The 22,081-nt window shown below is 52.3% G+C and overlaps 1 protein-coding gene across 1 annotated transcript; it reads left to right on the forward strand.

Annotated features, from left to right (window-relative positions):
* Positions 1-2,508: 2,508 nt before the first annotated feature.
* On the forward strand, positions 2,509-5,197 carry TAGLN2 (transgelin 2; the record flags this gene model as incomplete). Its single annotated transcript, XM_080691129.1, has 4 exons — positions 2,509-2,688; positions 3,279-3,453; positions 3,583-3,685; positions 4,352-5,197. 4 exons carry the CDS (start codon positions 2,509-2,511, stop codon positions 4,491-4,493), a joined length of 600 nt encoding a protein of 199 aa, XP_080547255.1. The 3' UTR covers positions 4,494-5,197.
* Positions 5,198-22,081: the final 16,884 nt, after the last annotated feature.

Below are 22,081 nucleotides of genomic sequence, written 5' to 3' on the forward strand. Positions count from 1 at the left end.
AACCCCAGCCGGGTCTGGGAAGGCCGCTTTACCCTAGGCTGAAGGGTCTGACCTTGTCTCCACCCTGGTGTCCAGGTTAATCATTCTCCTGCCCTTTCTTTCCCTGTGTCTCAGTGACCCCTGGAAGCAGCTCTGAGACTCAGGTGCCCGCAGTGGAGTCGCTCCCAGAAGGGAGGGCCAGGGGCTTGCGGATGAAACCGCCTTTAGTCCTCTCTCTTGCAACCTTGTCCTCCAGCCTTTCCCTGTGGGCAAAAATCACAGGCTGGAGCTGGGCGTGGTGCTGCACGCTTGTAATCCCAGCATTTGGGAGCTGAGACAGGAGGATCGCGGTTTTAAGACAGCCTCAGCTACTTAGCGAGGCCCTCTGTAACTCACTGAGGTCCTGTTTCAAAATAAAGAATAAAAAACAGGGCTGGGGGTGTAGCTTGGGGGTAGAATACCCCTGAATTCCATCCCCAGTACTGAAAAAAAAAACACCAAAAAAGACAGGCTGTAGACTGGGTGGTGGCTAAGCGGGCTGGCGGGCGGGCAGGCAGGCAGCTGGGGAGACTGGACTCTGGCCTTCCCTTCTCCCCAGCTCTGCTATACCAGCTGCTGTCTTGTGTGTGTGTGTGGCCAGCCGTGTGGTTCAGGACCCCGCCTGACATTTATCTGGCTGGCCTTTTAGGCTGGGGAAGTGGGGGGTGGGTCACTCTTAATGAGGTTTAAAAATAACTGCTTTTTGGGGAGGATTTCTGCCGGAAGGAAACTGCAGCTGGATAAGCCGGGGGTGGGGGAGGAGAAGGGAGTGTGGGGGAGGGGTGACCGGAGCCCCCACAACCTCTTCTGAGTCCATGGGGGCCGCTGGGCTCCTTGGGACTTTCAGCAGAGCTGAGAGGCACACTGAGAAGTGGTGGGATTGTTTGACCTGGGGGCTTGGGCAGGGAGCCCAGTGACTTCATCCTGCAGTCTGACCTGGCCTGGGGCCAGAGATGTAGAGAAAAGGGGTGGGGCTCCCTTTCCTCTCCTAGAGCCCAGCTGTCTGTCTGTCCTGAGGGTCCCCTTTGGTTGGCAAGAGGAGAGCCCATGTTGAGGGGGTCTGGAGCTGGAACTGGGAGGAGGCATGTCCCTTTAGCATCATCAGCACCCCCAGGACTCTCTGGACCTGGGACCTGGCACTGGGGTGTTGGGTGGGGCGCACTGACCACTGTCAGGTTCTGCCAGTGCAGGCCAGTGCTCAGAAACCATCAGTTTTTGCTAACCAAGGCTTTGAAGCTAAGGTAAAGAAACCCTGATGCCGGGCGTGGTGGTGCACCTTTGTAATCCCAGAGTTCGGGAGGCTGAGACAGGAGGATCGTGGTTCGCGGCCAGCCTCAGCTACTTAATGAGGCCTTTTGCAACTCAGTGAGGCCCGGTTTCAAAAGAAAGAATAAAAAATAGGGCTGGGAATGTAGCTCAGAGGTAGAATGCCTGTGGGTTCCAGCCACACACACTTGCGCGCGCGATGTATACACACACACACACACACACACACACACACACACACACACACACCAAGAAACCCTGCTGAGTCCTTTCCCCTCTTGCCAGGTTTCCTGAAAAATATCACCCAGGCCTCCTGGGTTCAGTTCAGTTCCTCTATAACAAACCACTAGACAGGTAGTGACCCGCGTGCAGTACCTTACGGCCGCGCAGGAGACCCCAGCAGGAAACTGGCTCAGACTCGGTGCGGCTGGGCAACCTGCCCAGATTCCCTGGCCCAACCGCCACCCCAGGCCACCTGCATGGCTTGGCACAGGACCCTGCAGACTCCCGGCCTCTGCTTCCTTCCTGGCGTCCCCACTCTGGCTTACCTGCCTCCCTTTTTCAGTTAGTAAGGCCACCTGGATGGTCCAGGATCTTCTCCCCATCTCAACATCCTTAGTATTTTTTTTATTTTGTGAGGTGCCGGGGATAGAACCCCGGGACATTCTACCTCCACGCTACACTCCTAGCCCTATTTTTTATTCTTTATTTTGATACAGGGCCTCACTGAGTTGCAGAGGGCCTCACTAAGTAGCTGAGGCTGTCCACAAACTTGCGATCCTCCTGTCTCAGCCTCCAGAATGCTGGGATGACAAGCGTGTGCCACCATGCCGGATCTGAGCTACTTTTTGAAACAGGATCTTGCAAAGCTGCTGAGAGTCTGTCTCACTTAAGTTGCTGAGGCTGGCCTCAAACCTGCGATCCTCCTGCCTCAGCCTACCGAGTACTGGGATTAAAGGCGTCCAGTGAATTTTAGCGAGGTTTCTCAGTCTAGGAGACAGATTGCTTGTCGTGGGGTGGGGGAATCCAGGGGTTGTCTGTGTGGCCCCACACTTCCCAGAGTTCTGAGCAGCGCAGTTCCAGCGCCGATCCAGGAGAGAGGGTCCAGTGAGAGCTGCCTCATTTGATGTATGCCCGCACAGGCTGCATCCCCGCCCCAGGCGCTGCAGAGTGTTGACCACGGGCCCTCTCCTGTCCCTTCTCACAGCCACCCAGCCGCACAGAATGGCCAACAGGGGACCATCGTACGGCCTGAGCAGGGAGGTGCAGCAGAAGATCCAGAAACAGTACGACCCGGACCTGGAGCAGGTCCTGGTCCAGTGGATCACCACGCAGTGCCGCAAGGACGTGGGCCGGCCTCAGCCCGGGCGCGACAACTTCCAGAACTGGCTTAAGGATGGCACGGTGAGCGGAGAACGGAGCAGGGGCCCGGGGAGGGCAGGCCCTAGGCACAGTCGGAGAGTGTTCTAGGAAGAGGGACTCTAAAGACAGAGCGGTGGACTGGGATAGCAAGGGCCCTGGAGCCCTGGCTTTTTTTTTTTTTTTTTTTTTTTTTCCGTACTAGGGATGGAACCCAGGGGTCTTTTATCTGAGCTACACCCCCAGCCCTATTTTTTTTTTTTTTTTTTTTTTTTTTGCAGTGCTGGGGATGGAACCCAGGGGCATTCTACTTCTGAGCTCCATCCAGCCCTGTTTTTTATTCTTTCTTTTGACACAGGGTCTCACTGAGTTGCAAAGGGCCTCGCTAAGTAGCTGAGGCTGTCCACAAACCGCCATCCTCCTGTCTCAGCCTCCCAAATGCTGGGATTCTAAGTGTGAACCACCACACCCTGCTGAAACCTGGCTTTTTGCTCTGGGCTCAGAGGCAGGGTGCTGGGAGAGAGGGCCCCACAGCGGCTCACTCCGGTTAAGGAGCTGCTCTGCCTTGCTCTCCGTGACGGCTGCCCTGCAGCACCCAGGCCTCCAGCTCAGCTCTGCCCTGCCTTCCCCACCAGGTGCTGTGTGAACTCATCAACAGCCTGTACCCCGAGGGGCAGGCCCCGGTGAAGAAGATCCAGGCGTCCACCATGGCCTTTAAGCAGATGGAGCAGATCTCTCAGTTCCTGCTGGCCGCCGAGTCCTATGGAATTAACACCACTGACATCTTCCAAACCGTTGACCTGTGGGAAGGTGGGCCCTGGCCCGGGAGGCCTGGGGCTGTGCTCCTGGAGGCTAGGGATTGGGCTGGGCCATTTCAGCTGGAGGGCGTCCAGGATCCCAGCCCTGCTGAAACCAATGTCTCCATCTTCTCTCTCCCAGCAAAGAACATGGCCTGTGTGCAGAGGACGCTGATGAACCTGGGTGGGCTGGCGGTGGCCCGGGACGATGGGCTCTTCTCTGGGGATCCTAACTGGTTTCCTAAGTAAGTATTACCGAGGGCCCTGCAGGAGCAGTGTCCAGCCCATCCTGTCCCTGGGAAAGAAATGTTGTTTCTGGCCAGGGCCCGATGGCACACACCTGTATTCCCAGTACTCGGGAGGTGGAGATGGGAGGGTCACGGGTTTGAGGCCTGAGCAGATTTAGCTAAGTTCTGCAACTTAGCGAGGTCCTCAGCAACTTAGCGAGACCCTGTTTCAAAATTTAAAAAACAACAACAGAGCTAGCTAGGCGTGGTGGTGCACGCTTGTAATCCTAGCATTTGGGAGGCTGAGACAGGAGGATCCAGGTTCGCAGACAGCCTCAGCTACTTAGTGAGGCCCTCTGCAACTCAGTGAGACCCTGTTTCAAAATAAAGAATAAAAAATAGGGCTGGGGGTGTAGTTTGGAGGTAGAATGCCCCTGGGGTCAGTCTCCAACACCCCACAGAAGTGATGTTTCTAGCAATTGGTCCTATACAAAAATACTTGCCCATAACTCGCCTGACTTGATCCTCATGAATCCTGGGGTGGCGGGTGCCTGTCTGTTTGTAAAGATGAGGAGGCGGCTTCACGATGCTCAAAGCTCTCAGGGACAGAACTGTTCCAGTGCTTGGACCCAGTGTAGAGATTTCCAGGTGCCTCCCCCTAACCAGCGCTCCCTCCCTATGCAGGAAATCCAAGGAGAACCCTCGGAACTTCTCAGACAATCAGCTGCAAGAGGGCAAGAACGTGATCGGGCTACAGATGGGCACCAACCGTGGGGCGTCGCAGGCGGGCATGACCGGCTACGGGATGCCCCGCCAGATCCTCTGATCCCACCTGCGCTGCCCCCCCCCCAATGGTTAATATATATGTATATGTATATTTTAGCAGGACATTCCCCAAGAGTCTCTGAGCTCTCACGCCCCTCCCTGCCAGGGTTGGGGGTGCTGATGGGCAACCTCTCCCCTGTACTTACTAATACATTCCTTCCCCATGCCCACTGAAACTGGACCGACTTTTCCCGGGTACCAAAACTGGGGGCCTTGGCCTCCCTCTCCCCACCGGGCCTCTCCTCTTTGGCCTCTCCTGCCCCTGAGCTCTGCACTCTCACCATTCCTTGGCTGGGAGCCAGGAGGCTGCCTTGTGCCCTCCGCCGCTGGACTGCCTGTCCGTCCCAAGGTCTGTCCCTGTCACAGCTATGGCCGTAGAGATTGCTGGGTAGGGAGGGCCCGGGGTCGTGCCAGCTCACCACAGATGGCCTCTCTGACTGCACATTCCTGCCAGCCTCCCTGGGCAGAGGCCTTGGGCTCCTTTCCATCCCTTCAGTGGATAAGGGGTGGGGCTGAAGGACCAGAGGGGGGGGGGGGCTGCCCACTGCAGCCTGGGCCTCGAGGAATCGGAGTTTGCCATTGAAATAAAATCCCAGTCTTATTTTTTTTTTTTTTTGGATGGACTCTGGTTGTGTCTAGCGCCACTGAGCCCACGATGGGGAAGGGAGGAGGGCGGATGTCCTGTCTTCAGCCACCTTCCCCATCTTCTTTGGTGCTCAGTGGAGGGGAGGGCAGGTTGGGATTGTGAAGCGGTCTTTGGGGTGGGAGCTGTGCTGTAGAATACCTGGCTGGGTGTGGTGGCGCCCGCTTGTAAACCCAGCATTCGGGAGGCTGAGACAGGAGGATTGCAGTTCGCGGCCAGCCTCAGCTACTTAGTGAGGCTCTTGGTAACTCAGTGAGACCCTGTTTCAAAATAAAGAATAAAAAATAGGGCTGGGGGTGGAGCTCAGAGATAGAATGCCCTGGGTTCCATCCCCAGTACTGCAAAAAAAAAAAAAAAAAAAAAAAAACCAACCAACCAACCAAACAAACAAAACCCCTCAAAACAAAAAACAACAAAAAACAAAACAAGAACAAAACACCAAAAAACAAAACAAAACCACACACAAAAAAAACCTGGGTAGTATCCCCAGGTGGCCCTCCCTCCCTGCTTAGAGAATTGGGCTGCACTGCACTGCCTGGTACTCCTGTCTGGCCCATCCCTCCTGCCAGAACAGCTTCTCAGCCCCTGCAGGAGGGCACAGGGCATTGGCACCCCTTCCAGTCCTGACCAGGCTGGGGCAAGGGGACCGATGTTGGAGTAGGCCCTGCCAGCCTTGGTGCTGGTGGAGACACAGGGCCGTGGGAAGCCGGGGAGGGGCCGAGAAGGAGTTGGCTGCTCAGTGCCCAGCACCTGGGCGCAGCATGCTGGGAAGCGCCCAGCAGCAGGGCCTCCCTTCCAGCCTACTGGCCTTGAAAGGGGCACAAGCACATTGTCTCCTGCTCTCAGCCATTCCCTGGCACGCGCTTGTAATCCCAGGGAAGCCAAGATGGAGGATCGCAGTTCGCAGCCAGCCTCAGCTACTTAGGCCCTTTGCAACTCAATGAGACCCTGTTTCAAAATAAAGAATAAAAGGGCTGGGGGTGGAGCTCAGAGGTAGAATGCTCCAGGGTTCCATCCCCAGTAACACACACACACACACACACACACACACACACACACACACACACAGCATGTTGCCATTGACCCCAAGCCATCGGATCAGACGGGTGTCTCCCCAGGAAAAACTTGAGGGATCACGGGCCAGCATCCTCCTTCAGGACCCATACCTGTCTGCCAGCCCCCAGGGACCAGCCCTTCGGTGACCCTCTCCCCTGTTCTGCTTTCGGGTGTCTCTGTCTCCTTAGGAGGAGCAAGCTACAACACTGTGCCCCAGAGCAGCAGCTGATGGGTGCTTTTTTTTTTTTTTTTTTTTGAGGTACTGGGGATGGCACCCAGGGGTATTCGACCTCTGAGCTACACCCCCAGCCCTATTTTTATTCTTTATTTTGAAACTGGGTCTCACTGAGTTGCAGAGGGCCTCATAATTAGCTGAGGCTGTCCATGAATCATGATCCTCCTGTCTCAGCCTCCCGAATGCTGGGATTCCAAGCGTGTGCCACCACGCGAGGCTTCTTTTTTATTTTTATTTTTTATTTTTAATTTATTTTTATTGGTGCATTGTAATCATATATCACATTGGAATACAAGACTTGAGAGGATATACAAGCACACATCATCCAATTAGCCCTCATCCAGCCCCCCTCCCATTTCCTCCCCCTCCCTCCATCCCATGCTTGTTTGGTGATTAACTTTGATACATTTGTTTATGTACCTCCAGCGTTTTAAAGAGGCTCCATCCTCCCCTATTCCATACCCTCTGATTGGTCACCTTAGTTGCTTCACTATAGGGCCCTTTCTATAGCTCGACCTCTTCCTGTTGCCCCTTTCCTCCTAGTTATTGCTGATTAGGGGAAGCATCTGGTTTTTATTTTCTGTGATATTTCTCTGTGCATGCCGCGTTGCAAATACCGATCCCACTCTTGACGGCCCCAGTTGTGGCCTGGCTACCCGGTGGACTGATCCAGACCTCACTGGCTTAAGCAGCAGCCTTGCCTCATGGGAGGCCCCGATTCTGGTCTCTCAGGCCCCGACACCAGCCTAACCCCTTAGTTGGCTCCGATCCCGGCCTCGGAGGCCCCAGTAGTGGCCTTGCCTCAAGGCAGGCTCTGATCCCGGCACCTGTAAGGAGAGAGTTTAGCGGGAGACCTAGGAGAAGCATGCCCGGCTTCTGATGATGGGTGCTTTGTCACCAAAGAGGCTTCCCTCTCCTCCCCACTGGCTGCCTCTTCTGGGAAGCGGGATGCACCAGGCCCCAGGCAGCTCAGCCTGTCCCCAGGCCATGCGTGGGAGAGATGGTCTTTACTTCTTCCTGCACTCCCCTGGGCCCTGGCACAGATTAGATAGGCGGCCTGTGTGCAAATTCCCAGGGGATTAGCTATCACTTCACGCTTATCTCCCCGTTCAGGAAGGCTTTGTGGAATGGCAGTGGGAAAGTGATGTCATTGCAGGGAAAACATTGAATTCACTGAGACTTAGAATAAAAAAAATCCCAAGCAATTTGCAGCCTTTCCTGATTATAGCCCACTCCTTCCCTCCCTCTCTTCCTTCCTTCCTTCCTTCCTTCCTTCCTTCCTTCCTTCCTCCCTTCCTCCCTCTCTCCCTCCCTTCCTCCCTCCCTCCCTCCCTCCCTTCCTTCCTTCCTTTTTTCCTTTCTTCCTGTGCAGGTGATGGAATCCAGGGGCATTCTACCTCCGAGCTACACCCTCAATCCTATTTTTTTAAATTTGGAAATAAGATCTTTCTCAGTTGTGGAGAGCCTCGCTAAATTGCTGAGGCTGGTCTCAAACCTGCGAGCTTCCTGTCTCAGCCTCCCAAGTACTGTGATTACAGGTGCGTGCCACTGTGCCAGGCTCTAGAATAACATTTTCTTTTTGCTTTTTCCCCCCCTGGTACTGGGGATTGAACCCAAAGGCATTTTACCTCTGAGCTACACCCCAACCCTGTTTTTCTTTTTATTTATTCTTTATTTTGAAACAGGGTCTCACTGTGTTGCAGAGGACCTCACTAAGTAGCTGAGGCTGGCTGCGAACCAGGATCCTCCTGTCTCAGCCTCCCATATACTGGGATCACAAGTGTGCACCACCACGCCTGGCTAGAATAACATTATCCTTTCTTTCTTTCTTTCTTTCTTTCTTTCTTTCTTTCTTTCTTTCTTTCTTTTTTTCAGTACTGGAGATGGAACTCAGGGACATTCTACTTCCAAGCTACACCCCCGGTCCTATTTTTTAGTCTCTCTCTCTCTCTCTCTATATATATATATATACACACACACACACACACACACACACACACACACACACATATTTGGTGGTACTGGGGGTGGAACCCAGAGGCTCTCTACCTCCGGGCTATACTCCCAGCCCTGTTTGATATTTTATTTGGAAACAGGGTCTCAGTTGCTGAGAGCCTCAGTAAGTAGCTGAGGCTGGCTTTGAACCTGCACGATCCTCCTGTCTCCGCCTCCCAAGTGCAGGGATTACAAGTGTGCGCCACCACGCCCGGCTAGAGTAACATTTCCAAGGCAAACATCAACAGGATTTGAGAGGGCTCCCCTCCCTCCTGGCGCTGCCGGACACTTGCCAAGCCGTGGAAACGCGCCTGTCCCCTCAGTCCGTCTTGGGCAGACCAGGCGCAGCTCCTTCTGGTGGAAACATACAGCGCTGCTTCAGTTAGCTTGCTCTTGAGCCTCTGTCCAGGCTGAGGCCATAGCCTCACTCTCCCTCCGGGGGCGATCTACCCCCCAGCTATACTCTAAAAGTTTTCATTTTGAAACAGGGTCTTACTAGGTTGCTGAGAGTCTAAGTTTCTGAGAATTCCTCTGTCCTGTGATCCTCCCATCTCAGCCTCCCAAGTACTGGGATAGAGGCAGGCACCAACATGCCCGACTCTTATCTCTGATTTGACCTCTCTCATTTCTCCAGCACCCCTTTAGGCCCCAGAACCTGGAGGGCCCCCGAGCCCTGTGGCGCTCTTCCCCTGAGGAGGAGGAAGAGCTCATATGCGTAGACTGCCCCCTTTTGCCATTCCCTAGCACCCCGTTCTGTGGCTTCTCCCGCTGGCGTTTTGCTAACACGGTGCTTGCGGGTCTGGAATAATCTGCACCTGCCTGGAACGACCTTCCCGGTCTCACCTGGTTCACTCCCTCGTTTCCCTCAGGGGTGTGTCCAAACATCACCTCTCTTGACCAGTCCTATTTAAAACTGCACACTCGGCCTCAGCCTGCACCCCTCCCTCCCTCTCCCCGCTTCGTTTATGACCACCGGCCACTTGATGTGCTTTACTTATTTTCTGTCTCCACCCAGATACGGTGCACGGCGCAGAGGCAGGGTTGGGTTGGCTTTGTTCATGGAGAGTAGTGGTTGGCATGCTGTAGGTGCTGGATAAATATTTGTTGAGTGAATAAAGGAGCGTCAGACCTCTCCCCTGGCCTGTTAACACCACGCCCAGTCAGCGCAGGGTGTTGGCAACCCCGCTAGTCATTTGGCTCTAATAGAGCTGGAACCTTCTCATCCGCGGGGCCTTGCTTCCCCACCATCCACTTTCAAAAGGTAACTAGAAGCCAGCCATGGTGGCACACGCTTGTCATCCCAGCATCTGGGAGGCTGAGACAGGAGGATCGCGATTCGCGGACAGCCTCAGCTACTTAGTGGCCCTTTGAAACTCGGCGAGACCCTTTTTCAAAAATAAAAAGAATTTTAAGCTGGGTGTGATGGCTCATGCTTGTAATTTCAGTATTTGGGAGGCTGAGACAGGAAGATCACGCAGGTTCGAAGCCAGCTTCAGAAACTTAGTGAGGCTTTCAGCAACTTAGTGAAACCCTGTTTCCAAAAAAATTATAAAATAGGGCTGGAGGTATAGCATGGAGGTAGAAGGCCTCTGAGTTCCATCCCTGGTACCACAAAAATAAATAAGTTAAAAAAAATTAAAAAGGGCTGGGGGTGTAGCTTGGAGGTAGAATGTCCCTCGGTTCCATCCCCCATACCGCAAAACAAAAACAAAAACAAAAGGTAACTAGAACCCAAGGAGCCGGAGAAGCAGAGGGCCAAGGAAGAGGCCGTGCTCTGGGAAGAAGGCACCCGAGGGGGCTGGGAATCCCTGGGTAGGTGAGGGGAAGTGGGCTTGGCCCAGGTGGCCAATGAGAAGGGCCGTGGAGAAGGAAAAGCAAGGTATTGGATGCCTGGCCCAGTCCCGCCCAGTTTGGCTCACCTGCGGGTGAACCAGTGTCCGGTTCAGCCTCTCTGGGTGCAGGTGAGCTGGGGGGCTCTGGGTGGGTGAGAATTCCCAGGGCTGGGAGGAGGCTGAGGCTGGGTGAGTCCGTGTTTCCCCAGGGTGAGGATAACGGGCGCACGGAGGTGCTGGCCTGGCTGCGTAGGCATCTTGTGTTTGCGCATCATGGCTTCAGGAGAACAACATGTCCCAGGCCTGCCTCTTCAACTGAAGGAGGCTTCGAGGACTTGGCAGAAGGCCCAGGGAGAAGCGAAAGACGGCCAGGGCTGGACGATAGGACCCCAGAGAGGGAGCTCTAAAGGGCCTGGGGTTAAATCTGCTGGTGAAAGGGCTAACGGAGTAAATTAGTAATTGTCTCCTTGCAAAGAAATAGGTTTTAGTCCCGGGGGCCCAGGAGATAGATTAGAAGAAGGATCCTGAAGTTGCATCTGGAGAAATTTAGGTTGGACAAGGAGAAACAGCCCTCTCGGCTCTGAAGGTGATTAGCCTCCGGAATCTCTGAAGGGTCAGGAGGAATGTCTTTAATAACAGGTAAAATCTTACCTCCCCGTGGAGGGACGTGGGGAGCCCTGCCTGGGCACGCTCAGAGACACATTCATCTCTTTTCGGCCATGGATTCATTCAACAGCTATTGAGGCGGTGCACCGCGCCAGGCCTGCGGGAGCAGGGGTTGCTGATGCGTGGTCTCTGATACATACTGCTCGGATACACTACCACGTGGGGCTGTCGGGAAGGAGTGTGGTAGGGGCCACCGTGATTCAAGACACCAGCCAGGTGTGCCTCTGGAGAGGCGCCCATAGGGCCCTGTGGGTGGCTGTCTCACCAAACCCCAGTGCCCTGGGAGAATCCCCAAATATCATAGAGTGCTGAGATTACCTACGATCTCAGTGTTTATCTCCTCTCTCTGTCCTGAGAGCCCATTTGGGGACTTCTCTAAAAAAGCAGCAGGAACTGCTTGTGTTGGGGGGTCACTGGGGATTGAACTCAGGGGCATTCTACCTCCAAGCTTCCCCCACCCCAGCCCTATTTTCTTCTTTTTTTTTTTTAATTTTTATGGTACTAGAGATGGTAATCAGGGGCATTCTACCTCCATCCGTATTTTTTATTTTTTATTCGGAATCAGGGTCTCGCTGAGTTGCCAACGACCTCACTGAGTAGCTGAGGCTGTCCACAAACCACGATTCTCCTGTCTCAGCCTCCCAAATGCTGGGATGACAAGCGTGAGCCACCACGCCCCGACTTTATTCTTGATTTTGAAACAGGGTCTCATTAAATTGCAGAGGGTCTCACGAGTTGTTGAGGCTGGCCACGAACCTGCGATTCCCCTGTCTCAGCCTCCCAAGTGCAAGCGTGCTCCATCACACCTGGCTAGAGGTGAGGTTTTAATGAGTTGGAGGGTATGAGTGAGGAGAAAGATGTGATTCCTTTCCTGCCTGGACAGGGGTAGTCAAAGAGACTTGACTCAGGATGAGAATCCTTAATAACTTAGCAAGACCCTGTATCAAAATAAAAAATGAGATAGGGCTGGGGGTGTAGTTCAGAGGTAGACTGATCCTGGGGTTAATCCCCAGCACACCTTCTCCCCCCCCCCCAAAAAAAAAAGACATTCTTTTCTTCAGCAACTAGGCAGATGATTTAATCTGTCACTGGGATAGGAAATCAGGAGAAGGAGTGGGTACCACCACAACATACTAATGGTGTAAGTCCCAAGTTTTGAAAGCTGCAAATATTTCAGTGAAATTGATACCAGCGTATTAAGATAGGTTGGAAAGCTGGGCGTGGTGGCGCAGGCTTGTAATCCCAGCATTCGGGAGGCTGAGACAGGAAGGAGGATCGCGGTTCCCGAACAGCCTCAGCTACTTAGTGAGGCCCTTTGCGACTCAGTGAGACCCTGTTTCAAAATAAAGACTAAGCCGAGCATGGTAGCACACGCTTATAATCCCAGCATTTAGGAGGCCGAGACAGGAGGATTGGTTTGCAGACTGCCTCAGCTACTTAGTGAGGCCCTCTGCAACCTAGTGAGACCCTGTTTCCAAATAAAGAATAAAAAATAGGGCAGGGGATGTAGCTCGGAGGTAGAATGCCCCTGGGTTCCATCCCCAGGCATGAAAAAAAAAAAAAAAAAGACTAAAAGATATAGTTGGGGGTGTAGCTCAGAGGTCGAATACCCCTGAGTTCCATCCCCAGTACTGCAAGATAAATAAATAAATAAACAAACAAGCAAATAAATAAATAAAATATAAAAATAAAATAGGTTGGAAATAATATAATCTGCAGCTTTTATATATCACTATTATGATTATGCTGATCTAATTATATTCTCCTTACATAATTATATCATATATCATACCCGGTTTGAGTTTTTATGGGTGTTCTACGTCTGGGATGATGCCAAGTTAACAAAGCCAAGAGTGTGGCCGCAGTTTACTGAGTGCAGCCAGTGGCGAACTGAGATGTAAACGTTGGGGACAGAAGTGCAAGCTCTTGTTCACCCGACCTGGGGCTCCCTGGGTGATGGCTGACCCCGGGGGAGGGTTCAGGCTGCAACTGGCTTGAGCTGCGGTTTTCTTGGCAGTGGAGGCCCAGGCAGCGGGCCACGGGGGAGGAAGGGAGAGGTCAGGCCTGGCTAGAGGCACAGGAAGCTCAGCCCTGCAGCAGCTACCTCCCTACGCACGGGACGTGGGTGTGCAGCCCCAGATGGGAACACAGGAGAGCCTGCGACTCAGACCCCTGGCTTAGACCTCCCTGAGGCAGCTCCAGGTCTCCCTGCAGCCGCCAGGGCAGGACCGGAGAGTTGCACTTTGAAGGCACTTGCATAACTGTTGATCTCAGGGACGCTTGTCACTCTTGGCAGAGCTTTGGTATTTTCCTGCCCTTTGGACTAAAGAACAGAGCAGAGTGAAAACGGTGTGCCCAGGGCCCCAGGGTTCTGGGGTGCAGGAAGGGCGCCTCTGGGCCTTCCCGGGGCTCCGCTCGCAGGGCCCAGACCAAGCTCACAGCTCATGGCTCCACACTGGTTCTGCGTATCCTAGAATCTCTGACATCGGGCCGCTCACTTGATACTGAGAATACCAAGGTCAAGCACTCCAGGAAACTCCAAGGGATGCAAGATGGCGGGGCTACCCAGGCCCGGCTGGTCTCGTAACTGCTCCTGACCTTGCTACAAGGAAACTCCGCTTCCTGAAATCGTCTAAGGTGAAGCCCTCAGCCTCCAGCAAACACCACAGTCACCCAGCACACTGGTTAGAAGTGCAGCCAGGCATGGTGGCGCGCGCTTCTAATGCCAGCATTCGGGAGGCTGAGACAGGAGGAGGATCTGGATTCGCGGCCAGCCTCAGCTACTTAGTGAGGCCCTTTGCAACTCAGTGAGACCCTGTTTTAAAATAAAGATAAAAAAAAAAAAAAACAGGACTAAGGGTGTAGCACAGAGGTGGAATGCCCCTGGGTTCCATCCTCAGACCTGGAAAAAAAAAAGTGCAGGTTCTATTAGACCCATCAGAACTCCGGACCAGAATTTAGCTGTGGCTGGGGGCGGGGGGGGGGGGCTGGCATTTTGAGTTTGCATATTTATTTACTTATTGGTATTAGAGATTGAACCATGGGAGCTACACTCCCCAATCTTATTTTATTTTATTTTTTGGTATTGGAGATGAAACCCAGGGGCATTCTACCTCTGAGCTATACTCCCAGCCCTATTTTTTATTCATTATTTTTGAAACAGGGTCTCATCAAGTTGCAGAGGGCCTCACTAAGTAGCTGAGGCTGTCCACAAGCTATGATCCTCCTATCTCAGCCTTCCAAGTACTGAGATTACAAGTGTGTGCCACCACGCCTGTCTCCCAGTCTTATATATATATATATATATATATATATATATATATATATATATATATATATATATTTGTGTGTGTGTGTGTGTGTGTGTGTGTGTGTGTGTGTGTGTGACTGGGGATGGAACCCAGTGAGCATTCTACCTCCAAGCTATACTTCCAGCCCTATTTTTTGTTCTTTATTTTTGAAACAGAGTCTTACTAAGTTGCAGAAGGCCTCACTAAGTAGCTGAGGCTGGCCATGAACCGCGATCCTCCTGTCTCAGCCTCCCAAATAATGGGATTCCACCACGCCCGGCATTTATTTTTTATTTTGAAACAGGATCTCACTAAGTTACGAAGGGCAAGGTCCTCACTAAATTGCTGAGGTTGGCCTTGAACCTGTGATCCTCTAGTCTCAGCCTCCCAAGTACTGGGGTTACAGGTGTGCTCCACCACGCCCAGTGAGCCTGCATTTTAAATTGGCACCTTGCCACCATCCTTAGGCCTCCAGCACTGCTTCAGGAGACAGAAAGGAGTTCCTACAAGCAGACAGTGGAGGTCTGGGGAGGGCCTTGGCACCAGCGCTGATCTGGAGTTGTCCCGGCCCCAGCCCTGCACTGTTTGGTGACTGTGGTGGGGTTGCCAAGGAAACCAGGCTGTGCAACTTCCTGGCTTTGGCGGTTTCCTCTCCTTGGCTTTATCTCAGCATCCGCCGCCCAGGCCGGCGCCCGTGCTGGTCACGTAGGAGAAGCTGGTGCCAGCGTGTGTGGGGCGTGCCCGCGGCGGGTAGAGATGCGGTGTGCCAGGCAGGAGGCAGGCTGCAGGTCGGCGAACGTCTTCCTCTGTGGCCTGGAGGTCTCTGCAGAGTGGGAATATGAGGAGCGTGACCAGCACGGGGCTCTCGCCGTCACTGCCCTGATGTTTCATGACCCTTCATGACCTGACCCCTCCTGGGGACCAGAGGCACCAGCTGAGTCACGGAGCCCCTGGCCCGTGCCCTGCTGGTTCCGTCCTCTTCCCGTTCCTAGAACAGCGCCCTGTCCTCAAGCACCCCACTTTCACTTCCGCCCACAGGACCCTGTCCCCCAGCTCCTCCCACCCCTACTCTTTCTCTTTTTTTATTTTTGGTACTGGGGGTTGAATTCAGGGACATGCCACCTTTCAGCTTCACCCTTAGTCCTTTTTATTTTTTATTATTATTATTATTATTATTATTATTATTATTATTAATTATTTGCAGTACTGGGGATTCCACCACGCCACAGACGTAGAACACCCAAGTGGCATTCTACCTCCTAGCTACACCCCCAGCCCTATTTTTTATTTTTTGTGGTACTTGGGGTGGAACCCAGGGGCTTTCTACCGCTGGGCTATCCTCCCAGACCTATTTTCTATTTTATTTGGAAACAGGGTTTCACTAAGTTGCTGAGAGCCTCACTAAGTAGCTGAGGCTGGCTTCGAACCTGTATGATCCTCCTGTCTCAGCCTCCCAAGTGCTGGGATTACAAGCGTGCGCCACCACGCCCGACTTTTATTCTTTATTTTGAAACAGGGTCTCACCGAGTTACAGAGATCCTAAGTAGCTGAGGCTGGCCGCGAACCATGATCCTTCTGTCTCAGCCTCCCAAGAACTGATAACACAATTGTGCGTCACCACGCCCGGTTATTCCTACTCCTTTTTATTTTTTAATTTTGAAACAGGGTCTAAATTGCTGAGGGCATCGCTCAGTCGCTGAGTCTGGCTTTGAACCTGTGATCCTCCTGTCTCAGCCTCTCGCCCTGCCCTGGCTTCTCTTTCTCCTTGCTTCTGCATTTCTTGATGGGTTTCAAACTCTCCTCTCTCCCTGCCTCAGATGGTTCTCTCTGGCTACAGCAGGAAGACCTGAAGGTTTTTAAGAACAGGAAAGAGAAAGGGAATTTTGAAGAAGGGAAGGCAATAAAATAATTCATGCATTTAAGTATTTATGTTTGGAGCCCTATTTTGACTTAGAAAGAATTTAGAGCTGTTTGGAGAGTATTCCGAGGAGGGGAGCAGCGAGACAGCCTCGGAGCACAGAGCTTGGCTCTTGACTCCTGACCAGAGTTTATGCGACATTAAGGACAGAGGCCCTTGTATTCCCAAGCACAGAGGAAAGGAGGAGCGTGGGAGACAACCCGTGCACACAGCTACGATCTGACTTTCCAGCCTGGTCTTACCTCTGTAAGGTTGCTCTTTGGGGGCCGTTACCCCATCTCACAGATGCGGAAACAGGCACAGGCTGGGATTCAAACCTCTCTAGTCTGGCTCCAAACTCAGTTCTACCACCCCTCTCCAGTGCGCACCCCAGGGTACACAGTGCAGGAGTGTCCCCGGGAGGTCCTAGGTAGGAATCATGGCTAGGAACCAGACCTAGAAGGAATGGTATGCACGGAGGACCACGAGGGACAGAGGCTGTGCGGGCTACTGGGGCAGCTTCAGGGGAAGGAGGAGGCCCCGCTTGGAGAGCCCCCAGGACTCAGCAAGAGGTCAGGGAAGCCGGGCGTGGTGGTGCACGCTTGTAATCCCAGCATTTGGGAGGCTGAGACAGGAGGATCGCCGTTCGTGGCCAGCCTCAGTTACTTAGTGAGGCCCTTTGCAACTCAGTGAGACCCTGTTTCAAAATAAAGAGTAAAAAACAGGGTTGGGGGTGTAGCTTGGAGGTAGAATGCCCCTGGGTTCCATGCCCAGTAACTCCCCCCACCCCACAAACAAAAACAAAAACAAGGGGAGCAGGCACATGCCTGTTATCCCAGGACTTGGGAGGCTGAGATGGAAGGATTGCAGGTTCAAGGCCAGCCTGTGAAATTAGCAGGACTCTCAGCAACTTAGTGAGACCCTGATTTAAAAAAAAAAGGGGGGGCTGGGGGTGGAACTCAGAGGTGGAAAGCCCCAGGTTCCATCCCTAGTACAAAAAATAAAAAAATAAGGAGGGGCAACAGAATCACTAATTCATGGGGCAGCTGCACACGATCCCGCACCAGGAGCCATTTCCAAGTCTTCTTCTCATTCCAAATCCCCCGGCCTGGCTCCAGCTCCCGCCTCTTCCCCACCCAGTTTCAGCAGCTCTGATGCTGGTTGGTGCTGGGGAGCTTGGTTTTTAGGTGCTTTCCACGGGGCTGGGCTCGGGAGGGAGAGAGGGGAGAGCTGGGAGCCAGGAGACAGAAGGCAGCTCTAACAAGTCAGCCCCAGCTCCTCTCTCCTCACATTGAAACATGCTCATTCAACGAGACTCAAGCTCCTGAGGTCTCTGCAGTGTGGGGTGCCCGTAGGAAGGGCAGGTGGGGGTCAGTGCCTGATGACCAAGCACCCAGAAAGGCACCGAGTGCAGAGGGGTGGCCAGGGTGAGGGCTGTAGGCTCTGCTCCTGACCCCCGGCCCCTGGCCTGCAGTCCAGGCTGTCTGCAGAGCTTCTCTGGGAGGCCCCCGTGGGAGGAAGGCAAAGGCGGAGTCAGGGCTGGGCAGAGAATTTGGACCTGACCATTGCTCTGGCATCTTTAGCTTCTTTTTGTTTTTTTCGGTGCTGGGGATGGAACCCAGGGGCATTCTACCTCAGAGCAGCACCCCTGATGTAGGATAGAAGGAATAAGTAGGTAGAAAGGAGACAGACAGGAAGGAAAAGTAAAAATATAACTTTAATCTAAGAACCTGGAGCTGAAATGCTGCAGCCTCTAATCCGCAGACCACTTCTCTTTCCCAGGCCTGACTCTACCATAAATTCCTGGGAAACCTGTAGCTCCTAGAGTTAACAATATTTCAGAGAAAACCTATAATTTAGGATATCCCAGCTTATCCGTCAATCAACTAATGAGGACCCCAATCAACCCAAGATCATCCACCCAAAGGCTGACCAGACCACAGACCATCAGGAAGCGCCTCGGGACCACTGGACTGAGCTCATCCACCCTAAGGCTGCCAGACCACCAGCCCACCATAAACCGCCTTGGGACTACCGGACTGAGCTCATCCTCACAGACCGTCTCTAGCCCACCCCTCACGAAAGTCCCCTATAAGAAGAGAAACTTGAACTTCCTCAAATGCCTTCCTCATCTTGAGGGGCCCGCATTCTCTCTTGAATATGTATTTTCTTCCCTTTCCCCCCCCAATAAACCTCTCTCCATGTCTCTAACTGGCGTGTGCTGGAATTCTTTTGTGTCACGTTAGCCAAGGACTCTGCAGACCCTGAGTTCCTTAGCTGAGGACTAACCCCAACAACCCCAGCCCAATTTTTTAGTCTTTATTTTGAAACAGGGTCTCACTGAGTTGCAAGGGCCTCACTAAGTAGCTGAGGCTGGCCGTGAACCGCGATCCTCCTGCCTCAGCCTCCCGAATGCTGGGATGACAAGCGTGCGCCACCACGCCTGGCTGAACCCAGGGCCATTCTATCTCCAAGCTACACCCCCAGGCCTATTTTTTAAATTATTTTTTAAAATTTTGAAACAGGGTCTCACTAAGTTGCAGAGGGCCTCACCAAGTAACTGAGGCTAGTCGAGAACCTACGATCCTCCTGCCTCAGCCTCCCAAGTGCCGAGATGACCGGCGTGCACCACCATGCATGACTACCATGTTATTTTTTTTTATAGGAAGAAGAGATAATTCAGTGTTTTTTCCGACATGGCTTGATCAACGCGTTTATTATTATTGATAGATAAGAATGTTTCATTGCAGTTTGTTGTGGGTAAAATCCCCTGGATTTTTATAATGGTTCTCAAATTTGGAAAAAATTCGATACTAAGTTCCTTTCTTCTCTGAGGGGCGGGACTTGAGAGCATTGTTGGTAATTATTCCTCACTGTTCTCTGAGTTGATGGCACTTGTGAATCGGCTCATCAACGTTCATTTCAGTGTGACATGAGTGTCACTGTTCTCCATCAATGTCAATGTTTCATGTTAAACGTAACATCCTTCCAAGCTTAGTATCCTTCCAAAGTATTTGTGTGATTTTTCTTGTACTTGTTAACTAGATTATCAAGAAATTTAAATGCCTACTTGTCCTCTTCAAATCTGTCTGTTGCTCTTATTGAATTATCTTTTTAGTATAATCAGATAATTAAGATAATTTGCTTCTCAATTTCACAATAATTTCTACTGATTTCATGGGTTAGCTTTACTTTTATTTCATGACCCACTATTTTTTTTGGGGGGGGGACTGGAGATGGAACCCAGGGACATTAACCTCTGAGCTACACCCCCTGCCCTATTTCTTATTTATTTGGAAACAGGGTCTCACTGAGTTGCAAAGGGCCTCACTAAGTAGCTGAGGCTGGCCGTGAACCTCGATCCTCCTGTCTCAGCCTCCAGAATGCTGGGATTGCAAGCGTGTGCCACCATGCCCGGCTCAAATTTTTTCCTTGGCCCACCTGGACTTCCCTCCAGTTGTGAGATGTGTTGGTCTAAAGCTGCTCACTTCTTTGTGGACAAGCCGCTCAGTGCATCGGGTTTGGCTCCGCGCCTGCAGCATTGCTGGCATCGCTAACCATGGTAACTGAGGATGGGGACGAATCCCTGGGCTGGCAGTTGCCCCTGGGTCTAAGATAATCCTTTAGGGTTGGGGTCCTGACTCTGAAGTCCAGCTCAGGCTACAAGCCGGCCAGCCGGGTGCATGCGGGCGGGTCAGGGTCAGGCGGGAAAGCCCTGAAGGCGGGTTCTGGGAGGGGCGGGGCCGGAGGACCAGGCCCCGGTTGCTGTGGCAACGCGTCAACAACCCAGAAGCTGTGCTGGCGGCCGAGGCGGAGCCGGAGATGGTGAGGCGCTGGGCTGTAGTTTTGGCCAGCCCTGAAGCGGGTAGTGGTTCCGAGGGGACGACGTGGATTTGGGAGAGGAGGTGGAGGAGGAGGGGGAGGAGGGAGAGGAGGAGGGGGAGGAGGGTCCGGCCAGGTGTTGGCTTCCCAGGGGAGGGAGGGCTTGGAGCCTGTGCTTAACGGAGCTAACCTTAGAAGGCCCAGCGCATCTGGTGACAGTCTCCTTGGATGTATCTGTGGGCCCTTCAGCCTCAGAGGTGGTGTTGGACTCTGTTAATTGTGAAATAAATAAATCTTCTGCAAAGAGCCGTTCCCAACTTTTGAGGACTCCCTGAAATGTGGCATTGGGGGGGGTCTCCTTTTAGCTACTTGTCTTTTATTTGATTTAGTGTCTCCCCTCCTCTTAGCTCTGTGGTGTGTATATGTATGCGAGGGTCTAGATTCATGCTTGAATCTAAGGGCTTGCAGTAAATCATAGCTCCCATTTTCTCCTATCTATCTATCTATCTATCTATCTATCTATCTATCTGTCTTGTGGTGCTGGGGTTTGAACTGGGGAGGGCATCCTATCTCTGAGTTACAACCCAACCCTATTGTTTTGCCGGGCGTGGTGGCGAACGCTTGTAATCCCTATGGTTGGGAGGCTGAGACAGGAGGATCACACAGGTTCGAAGCCAGCCTCTGCTACTTAGTGAGGCTCTCAGCGATTTAGTGAGACCCTGTTTCCAAATAAAATATAAAGTAGGTCTGGGAGTATAGCCCAGAGGTAGAAAGCCTCTGGGTTCCACCCCCAGCAACACACATACACACACACACACACACACACACACACACACACACACACTAACAGCCCTCCGCCGGGGGTGGGGGTGGTGCCTATAATTCCACTTCTTGGGAGGCTAAGACAGGAGAATGGCAGTTTAAAGGTCAGCCTGAGTGATTAGTGAGGCCCTCAACAACTTAGTGAGATACTGTTTCAAAGCAAAAATAAAAATAAAATAGGGCTGGAGTTGTGGCTTGGAGGTACGATGTCCTTGGGTCCAGTAGAAAAGAAAGAAAGAAAGAAAGAAAGAAAGAAAGAAAGAAAGAAAGAAAGAAAAAAATTTAGGCGGTATCTCATGGATAGACAACCTGATCCTTTTGTAGAAAAGATCACAGAGCCGATCACCCAGGGTAGAAGACAGGAGCCTGGTGCCTGGGATTCCCCATCTCCTTAGTAGCCAGGTCCACAGAAGGGGAACCGGAGGCAGGCTGGGAATTTGAAGCCTGAGCTTACCAGCCTGGGGTAACCACACTCAAAAGAGGAACAGAAGCTGGTGTGGTGGCCCACGCTTGTAACCCCAGCATTTGGGAGGATGAGATAGGAGGACTGCAGTTGGAGGACAGCCTCAGCTACTATTTAGTGAGGCCCTTTGCAACTCAGTGAGACCCTGTTTCAAAATAAAGAATTAAAAAAAAAATAGGGCTGGGTGTGTAGGTGGAGGTAGAATGCCCCTGCTCCCCCCACCCCCCAAAAAAAGAGGAACAGATTGGGGGCGGCATCTGGGAAAGGAAGTGCCTTTGTTTTTGTTTTGGTTCAGCGAACAGGTGCTGCTGCCCCTGCACAGGGAAACTCCACACCGAGGGATCCCAGTCCTGCCCAGCTTTGTCTTGCTGGATTTGTACTAATCATCCTAGATCCCGGGCTCTGCTGGGATTTTATGGGCTCAGTCCTCTTCTCCTACGGAGTCGGGGCACCAGGCCCACTGTCACAGTTTGTTTTCGACTAAAAATAGTTTTATTATTTTTTTCCTGGTCATAAAAATAGTTACCTACTCAAGGCAGACAATTTTTTAAGACAAAGAACATCTTGAGATGGTAAAGCGCATCTGAAATCACTGAACTTAAATGTATTTATGAAGATTCTTTCTGTGATGCATTCTAGATGCGTGCCCTCCAGGCAGACATTTTCACAGAAACACATCTGTCTTAGATTGTGTTTTCTTTATTGTTTTGTGGTGCTGGGGGTGGAACCCAGGGGCTTTTCTACCTCTGGGCTATACTCCCAGACCTATTTTATACTTTATTTGGAAACAGGGTCTCATCAAGTTTCTGAGAGCCTCACTAAGTAGCTGAGGCTGGCTTCGAAACTGAGCGATCCTCCTGTCTCAGCC

This window comes from Muscardinus avellanarius (assembly GCF_963383645.1).
Source record: "Muscardinus avellanarius genome assembly, chromosome: 3".
In the NCBI taxonomy this organism is placed as follows: domain Eukaryota; kingdom Metazoa; phylum Chordata; class Mammalia; order Rodentia; family Gliridae; genus Muscardinus; species Muscardinus avellanarius.